Here is an 18,922-nt window from a genome sequence, read left to right as displayed (position 1 = left end):
ATTTGACCTGCATCGTTTCATGATGCAGAGACGGGTACTAGAGATCATCAACAAGTGCACCATTGAGAATCTATTCGCTTCCAACTAGTTTGGTGAGTCCTCCCTGTTTTCGGAGGATACCGCAGTTATCTTTTCAACTTTGAGTTAGTTTTTCTTTATTTGATTTGTGGTAGCAATGAACTTGTCATTGGCACCTCTTGGATGGACTATAGATGCTTCACAGACTAGAGTGTAGATGATGTTGATTTGTTCATTTTGACTAGTTTCATTCTTACTAGTTTTTAAATTGGATATGTGGTTGACCTTTGACCTTATTTATGAATAGAATCCTTGTGAGTTGAGTCTTCCGCTGATAGAATGTGACTGAATGAGAGTGTGATTGGACCAAGTTGTTCGCTTGAAGGCCAACAATGGTTTTCGAGTGCCGGGTACCCTTCCGGAACGTGACACTACCACACCAACTACTTCCACCATCACAATTATCACCACCATTATAATTATTCATATATTTATATTAATTTCAAACTCTTAATCTTAATCTTGATGAAAATAAATTAAACATAAATATAATTAGCCAAATATTACAATGATTAAATTAGAATACATCCATAATTAAGAAATTAGAGATTTGGAAGTTGCAATATATTATCCCTAACTTTATGTTTTTGGGTTTTTAAATAAAAAAAACAAAAAAATAATACTACAAAGTCCTATTTGGGAACTCAAATATTCAATCCTACAAGTCCATCTCTTCTTCTTCTTCTCCTCTTCTACTATATATGTAACTCTGCCATCAAATACCAGCTTCTTTCATGCTTTCTATTTGAACTACCCCCCCTCTCTCCCTACCCTACCCCACCCCTATCAATGTCCGTACTAATATCTCCAGCTCTTCCCAATGGTTCATCTGCGCCGGCGCCGGCGACAGACGAGGAGTCGCTAACTCATCCACTGCTCAACAGCCTCTCTCGATCAGCATCAAACAACACTTCTCAGGTCGCTATCGTCGGCTCTAGTGTCTCTCCTATTGAAAGCCTCGACTATGAGTGCGTCTCCTTCTTTATGTTACTATTATTTGTGTATATGTTGTTATGTATTGTTTAATTTGCAGTAAATTACTCCAATAGTATGGAGTTCGGGGTAAGAAGATGAAGTCCTTCGTTATTTGGTCTCAGAAATGCTCTGAGGAAGAATTCAACTGTTTCTACACAGAAACATATAAGTTATGATAATAGTTGTTCTACTATGTCTATATCTACAGTTTTATTGACAATAGGAAGCTTGAAAGCCATATCATATCATATGGATTTCGAAAGTCCGATCAAAAAACAAGAAAAAAGGACTGGGAAGGCTTGAATGGATGGCTAGTGTGGAAAGTTCAGTTTTTTAGGGGTAGAGAGTTCTGTGCTTAGAAATCTTGGGGTTTTTGGTGGACAGAGTTATTTGGTACATGTTGCTGGTGGGTGACAGTTATTCCATAGAATTAGTCGAGGTGCATGAAAGCTGGCCGGATACCACAGTCATTAAAAAAAAAACTTGGGATTTATGTAATCATTTGGTGGTTCGTTGGTTGGAGTTTTGTGATGTTTCTAGGATTTTGAGAGAATGTGGGAGAGAGGAAAGAACACCAAGAGATTTCACAAAATAGAAAGAAAAAATAATCACTTCTTACCCCGAGAAGTCCATAAAATAGCTGAAGACTCATCCATATTCTTTGGTAAGTCTATGTCTAGTAGGAAAAATTAGATCAAAATTTTGATATTTTATTGATGATTATTAAATTGGAGCAAATATATAGGAGCGTTTTACATTAAAGTATTGTGGGGTTAAAAAAAAGAAATTGGATATGGTAGGAAGGTATGCTTGGAGCTAAACGTTGAGAAAGAGTGTTTTCAAATCCATTTTCTTTCTATTATTGAAGTTCCTGGAAGAAGATTTTGATTTTGAGTTTGGTACATATTTTGGTGGAAAATGTTTCCTTGTTCTTTCCCTTTCTCTGATTAGATTGGCAAATAAAAGAAGCCTAATAATGGTGTTTGCCTGGTTGAAGAATCATGGAGAATGATTATTTCAAGCAAGATTGGAGGCGTGGAGAGAAGATTCAAATATTGCAGTACGTATCCATGAAATGGATGATGTGCTTTTTCATTGGATTGCTTGTTGGCCTTGTTGGTTTCTGTAACAATCTTGCTGTTGAGAACATTGCTGGAATGAAATTTGTGGTGACCTCTGATATGATGCTCGCGAGAAGGTATGCACTTCTCTTTCATTCATAACTTTTGATGTAATACCTTCCTACGACTTTGGTTTTTATGTTAACATTACTTTAATTATATAATACAAACCGATTTTCTGCTATAGCATCTAATTTTTATTTGAAGTTGTTATACAGTTAAAAGATATAATCAATTGTTTGCGCAATCCTGGTATTAACTGTTATTCTTAAGGTTATTGACTGGAATTTTATGGTCATTGAAATACATGTATATGTTATGCATATGTGTCTGAGGTAACTGAACTTGGGAATTTTGAAATAACCCTGTTTTGTGCTATAAGTATTTATTAATAAAAAGTATTTCATTTACTTGTATCAATATGTTTTGTGGTGAATGACTCTTGACATAATGCAACAGGTATACATCGGCTTTTCTTGTATTTGCATCTTCCAATTTCGGACTGACATTATTTGCCAGTCTAATTACGGCTTTTATCGCTCCAGAGGCTGCTGGTTCAGGTATACCTGAAGTTAAAGCTTACTTGAATGGCGTAGATGCACCCGCAATATTTTCTCTGCGGACTCTGTTTGTCAAGGTAAAGTGACCTTGAATTGCCTCTTCATGTAGATGCCTTTTTTCGTTATCCAATTTTACATTTAATTTACTAATGTTCAGTTCCAGTGTTAGTGGTGGATTATGTGCTTTGGAACGATTGCATGAATTATGGATTATGTAGTCACGTGTTGATCAATTAATGTGATTGCCTCTCGTACTACATAAGTGTGCTCATAGAGGATATCTTTTTCTTTTTTGGTGGGGTGGGGTGGGGGCATTACTTTTGTTTTCATTTTATACGGCGAGACAGATTCTGATTTATGGAAATAATATTTTCGTGAATGCTCTTAAGTGACAGCCTCTCTACCTCTGAAGTAGGGGTAAGGTTTGCATACACTCTACCTTCTCCAGACCCCACTTTGTGGGACTACATTGGGTATGTTGTTGTTGAACGCTCTTAAGTGATTTTGGATAAGCTTGAAGTTCTAACGAGGTTCAGATAGTAGATCAACTGGTTTGGACACAGAGCACCTTCTTTATAACGTGAAAAATCTAGAGATCCCTAAAAAAACTAGGCTTTTATGCTATTTTTGATGCTGGTATCAGGTAAAGCTAGACCTGTTTGTTATTGAAAGAGCATCCTGTTCATGCTCAGCCCTAGTGATGCATACATTTTTTCCTCCTCATCCTAGTGCTCAGTGGCGGAACCAGGATTTTCATCGAGGGGGTTCAAAAAAATAAGTAAACACGCTAATAGTATCCACAAATAAGCAGATCGGATCGGGTCATATATGAACGGGTCGGATCAAATATAAGCAACTAGATAAAATTCAACTTTAGCTCAACACTAACAATAAAATAGAGAAAGTACGCGTTTGACATAATATTAAAATCAATATGAGAAAATGTATTTTTAAAATTTTAATTATGGGTTCTGTCGCCGTCATTGTTGTATAAATACATTATTCAATTTTTGAAACTAAATAAGGAACACAAAAGATTATACTATCCAAAAAAATATATTAAAATAAGAGAAATAATTAAATGAAAGTTTAATAATGAGGATTTTCTTAATTCTTGATTTGTACGTTAAAGGCATATTTTTTCTTAAGTTGTGGTCACTAATCTGTAGTAGAAGGATAAGAGAATATTTCCAAAATCCAATCCTATTTATTTAATCTTACTTATAATCATATTATTCCTTAATCAAATAAAAATTAAATGTTTGACTTAAAATGAGTATGAGAGAATTTTTTTTAAAATTTTAAATATGAAAACTCAAAAAAAGTTATAACTTTTACTTAATTTTATAAAAATAGAAAAAAATTTATTGTAAAGTGTAATTCATTTTATGTTGTGCTCTAAAATATTAATGTAAAATAATTAAACACATATAATATAGTTTAATATTACAATATTGGGGTTGGACGTTTCATTTATTAAGCAAATAAAAATTAAAATTGGCTGAAACTAAAATATGAAAAAAAAAATGTTGCTACCCGGGCTTGAACCCGCAGACTTAGCTCCAGAATTTGCAATTTCGTGAACCCCTTTACCGCTGGACCAAGTCTTTGGCTTGTGTTCAGGGGGTTCATTATTAAATATATACTCATAAATCAACAAATTGATTCTATACATACGGTGTAATTTTTCGACGAAGGGGGTTCGGATGAACCCCCTAGGCTGCATGTAGGTCCGCCCCTGCTAGTGCTCCATAAATGTTCACTGGAGAATGCTTGGAAGCAGCTTGAATTTCCAACCTCTGACATGCTTATTCTTTACTCCATGTAAAAACATTTTGTTCTTCTAACTTTAGTTTCAACTAACTTCTGAAGGTTGTCTCCTGCTAGAAATCGTGTCCATTCATTGTCCATAACAGACTTAAACTGCAGCTGACAGTGTTGTGTTAAACTGTTCATAACCATTCGGCAGCTGTTCTACCTGGGGTTGTGGTAAAGCCATGACTTATGAGCTTTTAAATCTGCAAAGTCAATCATTTAACTATTTGTTTCTTATATAAGATACTTTCTTTTCAATTTAACCACGGGCTTATCTACAGTTTGTGCATGGATATTTGAATCTTCCATAGTGTTAATGATAATCTTATCTCACGTCTGTGAATAGTTGATAAAAGAATTTTCGAGCTATGCCTCTCTACCTCCTTAGGTAGAGGTAAGGTGAGCGTTACACTCTACCCTTCCCAGGCCCCATTTGTGGGAATACACTGGTATGTTGTTGTCGTTGCATCATATTTTCTGTCTGTCTTTCCTCTATTTCTCTGTTTCGAAACCCTAGTGCAACATGTTAGAGAAAGAGCCTTACTTGAAACTTTAATGAACAGATTGTTGGCAGCATTTCTGCAGTATCAGGATCTCTAGTAATCGGAAAAGCAGGCCCCATGGTGCATACTGGTGCTTGCATTGCAGCACTAATGGGTCAAGGCGGGTCACAGAAGTATGGATTAACTTGGAAATGGCTGAAGTATTTTAAAAACGATAGAGATCGACGAGATCTTGTAACATGTGGATCAGCTGCTGGGATGGCTGCTGCTTTCCGAGCTCCTGTTGGTGGTCTGTTGTTTGCTCTTGAAGAAATGGCATCTTGGTATATCTAAAACAAATGAACATGCTTTAGGCTGATTCTTTAGTAAACAAACAGGCTTTTGGGAGATAATAGCCCTTATCGCTATATCCGTGTTAGTAAGATGATAGTAGATATTCTTTCTCTTTTAGATGGTTGATATTATGCACAACTCAATAACAACAATAACAACAACATACCTATTGTATTTCCACAAGTTGGGTCTGAGGAGGGTGTAAGATGTACGCAGACCTCACCCTTACCTTTGTTATTTCCGATAGATCATCGGCTCCAAAAAAGTGTAATCAGAGCAAAATAGAAAGGAAATAATGACCGTAAAAATGGCAAGATAAACAAAGCAAATGAAGTACTCCCGTCCCATTTTATGTGGCACCGTTTGACGTGGCACGGTGTTTAAGAAAATGAAGAAGACTTTTGAAATTTGTGGTTTAGAACAATCCTTGGATGTTTGTGCAGTTGTAAATCATTTCATTAAGGGAAAAATGAAATTTTATAGTTAAATTGTTTTTAAGTGTAGTAAAATGACATTCTTTTTGGGACGGACTAAAAAGGAAAGGGTGCCACATAAAATGGGACGGAGGGAGTAACATGTAGTATTAAAAATAGAAAATAAGATACTATGTGAATCCATAAGATTACTAATTTAGGAGAAGATGAGACGAAGAGACTAGACCTCTGCTTCTCCCACGTAAAAGTACTACAACACTCAGCTACCTACTACATTTCTACCCTACTCCTCGACCTCCATTCCTTCCTATCTAGGAGCATGTCCTCAATAGGTTGAAGGTGTGAGCTATCCTGTCTAATCACTTTTCCCCATTACTTCCTAGGCCTACCTCTACCTCTCCTAAAACTTGCTATAGCTAACCTCTCACACCTTCTTACTGGTTCTTAGCCAACCTCTCACACCTTGTTACTGGTTCTTTTGTGCACCTCCTCTTCACATGTCCAAACCACCTCAATCTCGCTTTCCTTATCTTGTCCGCCAAGGAATCCGCTTCCACCTTGTCCTGTATAACTTCATTCCTAATCCTACCCCTCCTAGTATGCCTGTATATTATGCACAACATTGATTTTGAAATTGAGACTTTTTAGATTGCCTTATAATTGGTGGCCTTGCACTTTCTCTTGTAAGTTATAATTTGTATCTAAAGTATTATATATCTAAAGCAGTTATTGTAGTCCAACAAAAGATGTGGTGCATGGACTTCTGAATTGTCAGGTTGGCTCCTTGGGAAAGGATTTGGTCTTGCAAAATAGCCTATTTGTTGACTGTTGATGATTGACAATTATGAGAGAGAGAAGCTTTAGTTATTATAATTTAGAATAATTTGGTTTATCTGAATATCTAATTATTTTTCCCTTGTAATGTTAGACTCGGAAGTACATCTCAACATCCAACACACTGCATTCAGTTCCTCTGTGATAAAAAATGGTCTTATAGTGAAATTAGGACATGCTTATATTTTACTCGACACAAATGTATATTACCTGATATTAGCCAAGGTTGATTACCAAATCTGTGTTGATTATCTTTTAAGAACTAATATTTTCTATTATTTTATTAATTTCTTTGACATTTATTCAATTGATTCAAATTTGGATCTTCTACTAGGAAAGAAGTGTAGCTTGTAGTATTTTTATTTTACTTTGAGAAGTCATTGCGGCAGTAGGATTTTGCAATGAGACAAAATCAGTTTGTTTACCACTATAAATTTGAGAAAAATAAGCTTGTTGGCCTAGTGGTAAATGAAGTGACTTTAGAAACCCAATAGAGGCAAAAACACTAGTTGACTTTTTTCCGTCTGTCCAAGCCTCGGTGGACAGAGTTTTTTGGGTACTTGTGCTAGTGGGAGGTAGCAGGTACCTTGGGGAATTATTCGAGGTGTGCGTTCTGACACTACTGTTATAAAAAAAGGGTATTATAGTGCCAATTATTTTCTACAACATCATTGATGTAACATAGACTAGTAAATAATTAGCTAGTGAAAAGCATAAGTACCGTGTTGGGGTTCAATTTCATCAACTTTTAACTATATTTGAGGGCTCATTTAGCAGTTATCATCTGTCATTAAGGGTAATTGAACTTGTTGTTATGGTTTCTTTACATGATACAAAGATTTGGTTAATACTGTCATAACATTGCCACTGTAAAATGTTTGAGGCTCCACAAGGTCTTTCTCCTTTGCTATTCTATATGCTTTCTTTTCATAGATCTTTTTTTTGGATGTACTTTTGAGATGGGAATTTTCTGTCGCCTACTTTTGCATGATCAAGTCAATATCCTCCTTTTGGTCTTGTATTTTACATTTTTAGAGGACTTTAGAATTTGTTTTTGAAGCTTCCTTTGGAAATGAACGTGAAGGTTGCTTCCGGTACTTGAATATGCTTAATTTGTTTTTCATCTTATGTGGATTTAGATATTTTGTTAGCAAGTGTTACCTTAAATCCAAGACCAAAGCATATTGTTGAAGTGATTCATACTGTAAGTTAATGTATTTTGACTTTAAGTTGTGATGGTTTTACATTCAGCTCCCAAGTGGAGACACTAACAATGATCTCTGGAAGACGATTAGGCAATGCGGATGGTCCAAACTTGCTTTTGATTTTCTCAAATGGTATTTTGTTCAACATAATTGAGGAAATGTTTGCGTGAGCTGATTTTGCTGGACATGAACTTCCAGTAAAGTTGAGTCTTAATGGGTGTCTAGATGGTAAAGAAATGGTCTATCAAGGGAACACTTATTCATAAGTAGTTATCAGTGGACTTAAGTGAGTAAAGTTTTCCCATGGGATACGGGCTATGTCAAGTCAGCTTTTGTAGATTAAACAATTTGAAAGTTCCCTTATCGGGTCTCTCATCTGTTATATATTGCACATACAAAATAATAGATTGATGTGCATCCAAAGGTGTGACCTGGTGGTCAATGAAATGGTTGAGAACCTTGAGGTCTTAGGTTCAAAACTTAGCGGAGACAAAAACAAACGCTATGTGATTCTTCCCATTTGTCCTAGTCTTGATGGATAAAGTTTATCTAGTACCTATTGTTGGTGGGAGGTGGCAGGTATCCCATGGAATTAGTCATGTGATGGATACCAAAATATGGAATTTGATGTTTGGTGTGATTAAAAAGGATGCTGTAGTTTTCCCTTTTGTTTTGACATGGTAAGAACTTCCTTTGTGATGCAGGTGGAGAAGTGCTCTATTGTGGAGAGCCTTTTTCACTACGGCTGTGGTTGCGATTGTCCTTCGTGCTTTGATTGATGTTTGCTTGAGTGGAAAATGTGGACTCTTTGGTAAAGGAGGTCTCATTATGTTTGATGTCACGTCAGCTAATGTCGCATATCAGATCTGGGATGTGCCTCCCGTTCTTTTTCTAGCAATTATTGGAGGCGTATGGGGAAGTTTGTACAACTTTTTACAGGATACGGTTCTGCAGATTTATAACCGAATTAACGAGTATGATCTCACTTTGGCTTTCAGATTTTCATACATTCCTTTTCTTTTCAAGACATGATAAAGTTGAAAATTTTATGTGGCTCCTTTTTCTTTTTCTTTTTAGGAGAAGAGCTGCTTACAAAATAGTTCTGGCTCTTACAGTCTCCATTTTCACATCTTGTCTTCTTTTTGGATTACCATGGTTGGCACCTTGCCGCCCTTGCCCTTCAGATACATTAGAGCCTTGCCCCACAATTGGACGGAATGGTAACTATAAGAAGTTTCAGTGTCCTCCAGGTCACTACAATGACCTTGCCAGTTTATTTTTCAACACGAATGATGATGCAATCAAGAACCTTTTCAGCAAGAACACTGATACCGAGTTTCACCCTCTCTCAATGCTACTTTTCTTTATCACCTGTTTTTTCCTGAGCATCTTTAGTTATGGGATAGTCGCACCAGCAGGTCTCTTTGTGCCTGTCATTGTGACAGGTGCGGCTTATGGTCGATTTATTGGGATGATGTTTGGTTCGCACTCAACTCTTAACCATGGCCTATTTGCTGTTTTAGGTTCAGCTTCCCTTCTTGGGGGTTCTATGAGAATGACAGTTTCCTTATGCGTTATTATCCTAGAATTGACTAATGATCTCCTCTTGCTACCTCTTATGATGCTAGTTCTTCTTATCTCCAAAACTGTAGCTGATGCATTTAATGGGAATATATATGACCTTATAATGAGGGCGAAGGGTTTTCCTTACTTGGAAGGTCATGCTGAACCTTACTTGAGACAACTGGCAGTGAGTGATGTGGTCACAGGTCCACTCCAGCTCTTTAACGGCATTGAGAAAGTTGGTAACGTAGTTCATGTCCTCAAAACCACCGGGCATAATGGCTTTCCAGTGGTGGATGAACCCCCGCTTTCTGTAGCACCAGTTCTATTTGGTTTGGTACTCCGCGCACATCTTGTTACATTGCTAAAGAAGAAAGCATTTCTACAAAATCCTGTACCTGCTGGATATGATGATGCCTTTAAGCAGTTTTCAGCTGATGATTTTGCAAAGAAAGGATTAGACCATGGAGACAGAGTGGAAGATATACAGCTGACAAATGAAGAGATGGATATGTTTATAGATCTGCATCCTTTCTGTAACACTTCACCTTACACTGTTGTAGAGACTGTGTCCTTGGCTAAGGCTCTGATGCTCTTCCGAGAAGTTGGTTTAAGGCACCTGCTGGTAATACCCAAGGTTTCTGGGGTAAGAACTGTTTCCTCATCTTTTCTGTTTCAGATTCTTTTTCAATGATCTACTCAGAAGATGTATCTATCCCTCAAAGTGATTCAAACAGTCGATAACAGATACATTAGCATAACCTGAAGGATAGATTACCCAGCTTCCTGCATGCATGCTTCAGTGCATTAGTTTATGACCTCGCTAATTGCTTACATCATTCATTCATGAATTCTTTCACCCAAACCTCGTTGTTTTTAGATATTTGATGTGAAATAAACTGTCCATTATTTTTTACAGGTAACCGAATAGGTTCAATAATCAATACCTAAATTCTTCCGAGTCAGCATTATTTATGATTTTTGAGTTCCCGTTGTCTTGTTTAATTTTACAATTTCTTCCTGGTTGCATCGACCAATCAACCGTCCCGTCCACTGATGGGATTAAGTATGAACTGTTCCCTAACTGTTAAATTTTATTTTGCTCTCTCTATCTCATCCACCATGTTGATTATATGCCCGTTGCTTGTTGTAACCAAACACATTTGTCAAACATGTTTTCCATTTATTTTCCTGTTAACTGGTTCTTCCTCTTCTTGAACTGAATCAAGAAATTGTGGTTCTCTTGTTTGCAGAGGATACCTGTTGTGGGGATAATTACAAGGCATGATTTCATGCCAGAGCATGTGCTCAGCTTGCATCCATCCTTGGCTAAGAGCAAGTGGAAAAGATTAAGAGTCAAGTTACCTCGCGGGGTTAAATTCTTTTAGAGACTGCGTCGAAGTTCTAAAAATAGTCCTACTGAGGTATGTGAATAGAGCTGTGTGACTGCAATATGCTTAGGTAGTAAGCTTATTCTTCCCTAATATCCCTTATCAAATTCAATTATCCTAAGGGTCTTCTTGAGATGGATTTTGTATTTATTTTTGCCTCAATTAATCAATTCGGTTATAGTTGCTCCGATCTCATAAATAAATATCTCCGTTTTCGTCCTTCTCTTTCTCCTACGCGGCGGGAGGTCGTCTCCCAACACATTCCCCCTATAGTTGATCTGCCACAGATTGAGGCATATCTTTTAGAGATGGTCGCCTCCGGTCCGGTAGGTCGGTCGCCCTCTAGCCAGTGACTAGTCTTTGGATGAATGAATTTAGGTATCGAAGTTTGACTCTTTGACACTATCTTGAGCTATGAAGTTCCACAATTTGATTTTTGATGTTCTATAGTCTTGGACAGGTTTAGCAGTCTGTTGAAAATAGAGAAAAATGCCAAGAAGAGCAAGGGCAGGGAAATTTTAAATTTTTTTGTGGGACAAGGCTTTGCCGACCCTGTCACGACCAAATCCCATTGTATGTATGGTCCATTTTGGCCCAACAGACCTTACATATATGTCCCTCAGACTATGTCATTATCGATCCCAAAAAATGTGTGTACATGTAGCCTTGTATCACCTTCACTTTTCTCTCCAATTTCGATGTGAGATTCACCTGAGATGTAATATGCACCCCTTTCCAATAGGCCTGCGCTTGTCCGTCTCGTCGGCCCATCCTCAGTCATGGGGTACAAGTTTCACGTCAATATGCCATCCTTAATGCAACAGTGAAGAATTGTTGGTTTTTCATATTATGTAGACTGCATTATGCATTTTTATTTTACACAAATACTTAATAGGGTGTGTTCAGTATGAAGGAAACTATAATGTACCATACAAATGGAGACTTGATACAATTGATTGCAAAATGGTAGTACAGAATAAATGGGTATAGAAAACAAATGTCATGCGACTTTTTACACACACAACCTTTTCAAAATATTTCAAATTTGACATTACGGAAGACATGCGAATTTAAAGTTGGGACAATTTCAAATATATACAATAAACTAATTAGTTTATAACAAATATAGCCATGTTTTATTTACGTAAAATAGCCAAAATCATAGGAAATATACAGTGATTATACACTGAATATACATTATGATAAACTCAAAAAATTGAATATAAACTGACTATGCATGAAATATACATTGACTATACATGCCTATACAGCGAATGATAATTTTTTGGTAGTTACTTTTACCGAATGGCCATGTGGCGTAATTATACCTTTAAAGTTTTGGCTTTGACAATATCTTACTTCAGACCTAAATGTCTAAAGCTTCAATTTTCAAATCGACATTTTAAACTGCAGCTCCTTCAATTTCAAATTGATTTTGAAGCAGCTAAATATTAAATACTGTATTAACATTGGCTATTATTTAAACAGCTGTGCTTCAAGCGGCTATTTGTGCACGTTGCTCTTACAATAGGCCATCATTTGAACATGGACAGGCCCAATTATGAAAAACCCAATTAGAGGGTAAATCTGTTATTATCCCTTCACGCCCAGAAAAATACTCTTCGAGTTTGCTCGACCTCGACGCCGGCGCCGTCACCGTCACCTCGCCGGAAAAAATTACAAGTATAGCAAGTGATAAAAGATCAAGCGTGAACTATCCGGTACCTTGAAGGTGATAAAAGTGACCGATTTTCAGCTTACTATTTAGGCTGTAATGAGCTGATCCAATTTTCTTCAATCGAAAATTTCTGTGCTACCAATACCAATGGAAGCATCGCCAATTCTCGTCTGTTCAAAGCTACCCTCTTCGTTCGGCTGCAATGTATCAAAACTAAACACTTTTTCTTATAGACCTTTCCACAAACAGTTGGTGAGTAAGTTCTGTATAAACAACTTACAACAACCCCGAAGAAATCTTGAAATACCCAAATCCCACTTGCGTAGATCAATTCCCCTTGGTGATGTCAATTCTTCTCTTTCACGGCCATATATTGGTTGGTTTCGATCGTCGTTACTGTCAGTCCAGTGTTCGGGTTCATATTCAAATGCAGCAGAAACAGATGGTCCAAACCCGGTATTTGAAAGCATAAAGGGGTTTTCTTTGGAGTCACTGAAGATGGGTTTTTCTCTATTGACTCCATTTAAAGTGTTAAAGTGGGGTTTGGTGTTTTCTGTTGCTATTGCTGCGTCCAAATGGACGATGAATGTACTGATGAATCCATTCTTTTGGATGTATTTTAGTATGACATGGTTATATTGGCCATGGTTGGTGGCTATAAGTCTTGCAAGTTATAGTCTTTATTGCTTAAACAAGCATTTACGTGGGGAAGCAAATGCATTTGAGCAATTTGCAATTGTTACTTCAGCTTTCACTTGGCTTACACTAGTCCCACCTGCACATTTCAATGGTTTTCTTGAAGGCTGGCCTGTTGTGTTCTTTTTTGTATACCATTATTTCTTTTTCTTGAATGTGAGTATACGAAAACGACTGTATGGTGATTATAACCCAAGAGAGCATGACCCCAGATGGGATATTAGCCTACCCAATTGGCAGAAGCTGTTGTTTTGTGTTGGGGTTATGGTTGGTCATTGGCTTGCAGCGTTTGAAGGCCCAGAGCTGCATCTTATCCCTGGTGGATGGAACAATTTGGGTATTTGGGGTTTGATTTTGTTGACGTTGTTTATGCAATATCATTCCACATTGTATTTAGCTAAGTACTCAGAGAAGGTGGTTGTGCCTACTGCTGTCGTACAGTTTGGTCCATATCGGTTTGTTCGCCATCCCATTTATGCTTCAACCATGCTCTTGTTTGTTGCTTATTGTGTTGCTCTTAGGGCGCCTTTGAGTGCTCTCTTCATTGCTGTCGTTTGCTCCGTCTACTATGGGAACAAAGCTAAGTTAGAGGAAAGTTTGATGGTAGAGAACTTTGGGGAGAGATATATGGAGTATACAAGTAAAGTTAGATACAAGCTTATTCCTTATGTTTATTAGTGCAAGTCTTGCGAGTTGCATAATGTTTTCTAGTGTAATGTGGAAAAAGAGAATGAGAATATGAACACCTCAATTGGCTTTTGTTCTGTTGTTTCAAATGTAGTTTCCTTTTGTTGTTCTTCGTTTGTCGCGATTTCCTCTTTATTAAACTTGTGGTTTACATACTCAAAGCACTTGTGTCCTCCATGGTGAAGCATTTCTGTGTTACTTTTCTCCATTGTTTAGCAATTCTTCAATAGCTTGACAGAGATTATATCTCCTGTATTAGATGACAGAGATTATATCTCCTGTATTAGATTCTGAGGATTTAAGTTTTAGTATTCATTATGTTCGGTATGTTGTACCTTTATAACATGTCAGAAGACTTGAGAGAGTTGGCTTTCTCTCCATTGATTTCCTTTAGCAGTGTACATTTTAACTCAAGTAAGTTGTCTTTTTCTTGTAACATATATATAATTGGAGGACTCCCTCTCTACATCTTCTTTCTCTATCTCATCTCAAAAAGAGTTGTAATCGGTAGATACATTAAACTTCTTATGGATTGTTGATATGAAACTAGTTTTCTTGCTGCCCATCTTATTTTAATGGAGGAATATATAGTATGGTAGAAAGAAACTTGGCTGTAACATTGAATTTATTTTAGAGAAAACTCACCTCAACAAAGGATAAAACAAGAATTCTTCTTCTCCACAGATTGATAGGGATTCAACCACAACCTACTCCACGCCACCAAGGTACATTTCCTCTTTCTACTTTGAGATTTTCAAGTTATGTTTCATGTTTGGTTGATGTTACATGCACCTTTATTTTCTATTTCTCGACTTCTTGCTTGATGTTAGGTTAATTGAAGCATCAAAATTGCACCTTTTTGTTAATTTGTCGCCCATTTGTGAGATTCAATTAATCTTGACGGAATATACATGACTTACATTTTTATTTTTGGGTAAATAAACATTTTATTTATTACCAAGTAATATTTACAGCTCAAAGGGAAAGGAAAAGAACACCCTTAACTGGACCTACCCCAGTTGAGTGATCGAAGCTATGAAGCAAACAGACTCATCAGAACTACAACTAGCATTTAGCCTACAAGGGATATAAATGCAGCTGGCCAAGGTAACAATTTAGCTTAGGACACAAATGGGCGATAAATTAACTTGTTAGCTTAACTAGAATTATGTAGGCAAAGCTTTCAATTCTATTCAACTCCTTTGAATTTAAGTCAATTCAAAAGAATCTTAGGATTCACCAACTAGCATCAAGAGTTGGAAAGTCTCAGTACCCATTTTTTCTTCAACTATTGAAGGTGTGGTGAAACAGAATTGACAAACTTATAAATGACAGTGAAAGACGTGTATGAATTAGAAAACACAAAGAAAGAGAAGTCCAAGTAGGCAATAAGGAGAAGAAAGGCGAAAAAAAGACTATGATGAGGGAGAAAATGTAAGGTGGTAGAGAATGGATTCCTGAATTGCAGTGCAAAAACAAGGTTAGTATTGAATTTCTGAAATTCCAGTTGAATATATATATTCTTTTGCTTGTGATATTAACCAAACAAAAGGTGCACCCCACCAATTCTAGTCCTAAACTTTGCTTGTACTAGACTTTTTTTTCTTTTTTTTCGTCTGTATTAAACATCATCCCTATATTTCTCAGTTTTCGCATTGGAGATCAATTCCAGTAGAAAGCAAAGGAGGTAAGAAAAAGAAACATATAAGGGGACTAGGACCGTGATTTTAATAACATTGTAGTTGGAGCAAACTCAGATTTTTCCTGACAGGTTTGATTTGAGTAAGGCATTTGGAAGAAATTTTAAAGGGCTTCTCTGCTAAATGAGACTGCTTGTCTTATTTTGGAGTAATGCAACTTAGGAATAAGCAGTGGGACTCATGTTAGCTAAAACCTTGCAATGGACCATGTATATATGTGTACAATGTGTTAACTTGAAGGTTTTGACATTTTAGTATGGAACTTTGTGTAGAGCATCTTGATATTCCAGCATTTCATCTTTTTCACTACATGACGTGGTCAATACTATATTAATAGGATTGAATTAGTTTAATATAAGATCAGAGAAGAGATAGTTAGTGAATCTTATCTAGCTGTTCTAGTCCCACACTGACTGGTAAGAGAGATTTTGTGTAAAAAGTGGCATATAAAATAGCCCCGCGAAACACACAAAAACTCGTACCTTTCTCGGCCTTTTGGCTAAGATCAAGTGTAGTATCCGTTCTTATCGGTTTAATATCTGATATGTGAGTCATCGATTCACACGATATTAATTCTATTTTTTAAGGGGGGAGGTCCACCACGGGAGCTTGCTATATCGGGTACTTCAATCGTCGCCTTGGTGTTGTACTACTGCCTTGGCCTGGCGCCCCCCACCAATTCTATTTCTAACCCTTTTTCCAATTCTAGAAGTTTCAAAATACCAATTCTGGTGATATTGTTTGTTGAAGAACCTTCTTCCAGATTTATTTTGAAGTTACTATTAACCTTTACATTATTCTCTTAGATATACACACAGTAATGTTTGAAGTTATTATTAAATTTCTTGTTTTCAGTCTTATAATTTTGTTTTGTATCAATAATCACTCAATTTAAACCTCCATGTGTATGCTTGATCAACTTGTTGCAAGACAAATGACGCTTGAAGCTCAAGTGGTTGACCATCTCCACCAGGTTGAGGGTTCGAAACATGTTGGAAGGTAAGTGGCAGAGATTTTCACTAAAAGGATTCAAAATATGGTACACTACATTTATGGCAGGAAAGAATGACAAAAAAAGGCATAGATGACTAGACCACTGGTGCATTGACGGTATAACCAATTTCATTTTATGTACAAAGTCCAATATCTAAACTATTTGATAATAATAAATTGAAAATGTAATTTGTTCTTTTTTTTAGTTATCGACATAAAAAAATAAAATTACCATAAAAGGACAAATGAGGGAAAGTACTCTCTCTAAAAATTTAGTTCTATGTAACCCATTGAATTCTTTTGATATAAGAAAAAGGTGTCTTTGGAAGTGTCAAATTTAAAGAGGGTCAAAAAGTAGCTTTTAGATCACATGCATAAAACCCATATACGGTATGCGACATTCCTGATTCCGCCACTAACTAGATCTCCAATAGATAAACTTTGTTTCTTCAGTTTCTAATTTATAGCAGAATATTAGATTTTTAGCAAAGTAGTTAAATTTGATGAAATATTTGGGAAGCTCTCTATTTTGCAGCCAAGGAAACGTATACTGTTTCATTCACTGCTCTTTGATCAATACTATATTATAGACGATTAGTATATTAAATCATAGAAGAGATTACTAGTGTATCTTTATCTCTTCATAAAAGTATAGAAGCTCTTCTAGTTCCACACTGACTGGACACAGAGATTTTATGCAACAAGTGACATAATAATGCATGAAAAATCACAACTTTCTCAGCTTTTTGGCTACGATCAAGTGTTTATCAGTTTAATATTTGATATGTGAGTCGAAACGTAACTCCACATGATATAAGCCCAGCCCCACAAAAACCAAACTTAAGCCATGAAAAACTCAAATAAAATTGAACCTGATTTTCCCAACCCGATAACCAACCCAAACCCAGACGATCTCAATCGGATTATATTTTTGTTGAACCGACCCAACCCGACCCGGAAACTAAACATCTATAAAAAGACCCTTTCTTCTACTAGTATACTCAACTTCTCAAATTAAATATCATTTCCCCTCTCTCTCTCTAAAGATGGGAAACTCCATGCGTTTGTTTGCAACTTTCTTCCTTGTAGCAATGATGCTTTCCGCCACTGGTTCGTCTTTCCTCCTTTCTTTTCTTTTCTGTGTTCGATTTACGTATAAAATATAATCTTAAAAAATATTTATTTATAATCTAAACAACAAATAGCATGGAAGCTGAGGTGGGAGTGGGAATAACACCCCGTGTGGAATTATTTAACAACTTTCACTAGAAAAAAATATTTTGATCAATCGAACATGAAATATTACTAATAGTTGATATACAGGACTAATGACAAGTGTAGAGGCAAGAACTTGCGAGTCTCAGAGCCACCATTTCAAGGGGAAATGTCTTAGCAATACTAATTGTGGTTCCGTTTGCCGCACCGAAGGCTTCACTGGTGGCAAATGCCGCGGCTTGCGCCAACGTTGTTTCTGTACCAGAAATTGTTAAAGAAAATGATCTTTTCACTGGTGTCACTTTAATTTTACCCTTTGTTAAATTAAAGTGTATCCACTTATCAATAAAAAGGACTGAGGACTAGATATATATGGTTGTACTTCATGTTGTTTTGTTTACTTTTTAAATATTTAATAATTGAAATGTACTGACTTAATAAATTCAGACTCGCATTACAACAATAATCGGAGAAAATTATGTGAATAACTAAATATATATTTGTTAATTAATTAAAATAGCTATAATTTGAATTAATAAATAGCTGTAATTACATTGCCTCTCTCCTCTCTTTCTCTCTCTCTCCTCTTTCCTCTTTTATACACATACAAATATAAATTATCAAATACAAATTATATGACAATACAATGCATCTATATACCAGTTACAAATTATACATATACATATATGATAGATATACAAATATAATTAGCCTCTTTTCATTTTCTGTCCTTTCTTGCTCGCCTCTCTTCTTTCTCTCAATCTTGCATGTCAGATATACAAATACATATGTATACCAGTTATATATATATAATTATTTGATAAATATATAAAAATTTTCCATAATAATTTGCTATATTTTTTCTAAGTAAAATTTGAAAAGAATAAAGTGGATAGGTACCATAATAATGAAGAGTAAGAGGGAAATTGAAGAAAAAACAATTCTACTTATTTTTTTAAAAGTGACAAGAAGTACTTTTTAATAAAAACAAGTAAAAAGGGATGCATGGATTATTAATATGCATGCATTCTATCCTCTTGCCAAATGTTGATTGTGTCTAAACACATGTAGTCAAGATGAACACGTGTTAATCAAAGGAAATAACCTAAAGTTATAAAAAATATAATACTATATTTTCTTA

General features: G+C 36.0%; 3 protein-coding genes and 1 non-coding gene across 9 annotated transcripts; all 4 read left to right on the top strand.

Annotated features, from left to right (window-relative positions):
- The first annotated feature begins 735 nt into the window (after nt 1–735).
- Nucleotides 736–14,890, top strand: LOC129891427 (putative chloride channel-like protein CLC-g). Of its 5 annotated transcripts, XR_008767195.1 has the most exons (9): nt 736–1,046; nt 2,051–2,251; nt 2,634–2,811; nt 5,113–5,375; nt 8,563–8,832; nt 8,936–10,067; nt 10,675–10,845; nt 14,558–14,598; nt 14,848–14,890. XR_008767195.1 is itself a non-coding variant. In XM_055966791.1 (8 exons), exons 1-7 carry the CDS (start codon nt 868–870, stop codon nt 10,807–10,809), a joined length of 2,358 nt encoding a protein of 785 aa, XP_055822766.1. In that variant the 5' UTR covers nt 736–867; the 3' UTR covers nt 10,810–10,845; nt 12,301–12,417. The 5 variants fall into 5 exon arrangements, 4 of the variants coding, with proteins under 4 accessions (XP_055822766.1, XP_055822764.1, XP_055822765.1 ...); XM_055966791.1 differs by lacking the exons at nt 14,558–14,598; nt 14,848–14,890 and adding an exon at nt 12,301–12,417; XM_055966789.1 differs by lacking the exons at nt 14,558–14,598; nt 14,848–14,890 and adding an exon at nt 11,273–11,657.
- Nucleotides 12,424–14,936, top strand: LOC129891429 (uncharacterized). 2 transcript variants are annotated; one of them, XM_055966793.1, is made up of 3 exons: nt 12,424–13,641; nt 14,558–14,598; nt 14,848–14,936. In XM_055966793.1, exons 1-3 carry the CDS (start codon nt 12,638–12,640, stop codon nt 14,898–14,900), a joined length of 1,098 nt encoding a protein of 365 aa, XP_055822768.1. In that variant the 5' UTR covers nt 12,424–12,637; the 3' UTR covers nt 14,901–14,936. The 2 variants fall into 2 exon arrangements, with proteins under 2 accessions (XP_055822768.1, XP_055822767.1); XM_055966792.1 differs by lacking the exons at nt 14,558–14,598; nt 14,848–14,936 and having other exon boundaries at nt 12,430–14,057.
- Nucleotides 14,937–16,051: 1,115 nt separating this feature from the next.
- Nucleotides 16,052–16,249, top strand: LOC129893625 (U2 spliceosomal RNA). The gene has a single exon (XR_008767522.1). It is a non-coding gene; the product is annotated as a U2 spliceosomal RNA (small nuclear RNA).
- Nucleotides 16,250–17,367: 1,118 nt separating this feature from the next.
- On the top strand, nt 17,368–18,231 carry LOC129891430 (defensin-like protein). Its single transcript, XM_055966794.1, has 2 exons — nt 17,368–17,676; nt 17,890–18,231. The coding sequence occupies exons 1-2, from the start codon at nt 17,613–17,615 to the stop codon at nt 18,054–18,056; spliced, it is 231 nt and encodes a 76-aa protein (XP_055822769.1). The 5' UTR covers nt 17,368–17,612; the 3' UTR covers nt 18,057–18,231.
- The last annotated feature ends 691 nt before the right edge of the window (nt 18,232–18,922 follow it).

The sequence above is a fragment of the Solanum dulcamara genome, chromosome 6 (genome assembly GCF_947179165.1).
Source record: "Solanum dulcamara chromosome 6, daSolDulc1.2, whole genome shotgun sequence".
In the NCBI taxonomy this organism is placed as follows: Eukaryota; Viridiplantae; Streptophyta; class Magnoliopsida; order Solanales; family Solanaceae; genus Solanum; species Solanum dulcamara.
Note: the sequence above shows the minus strand (reverse complement) of the source record. Positions and strands in the feature narration are given on the sequence as shown.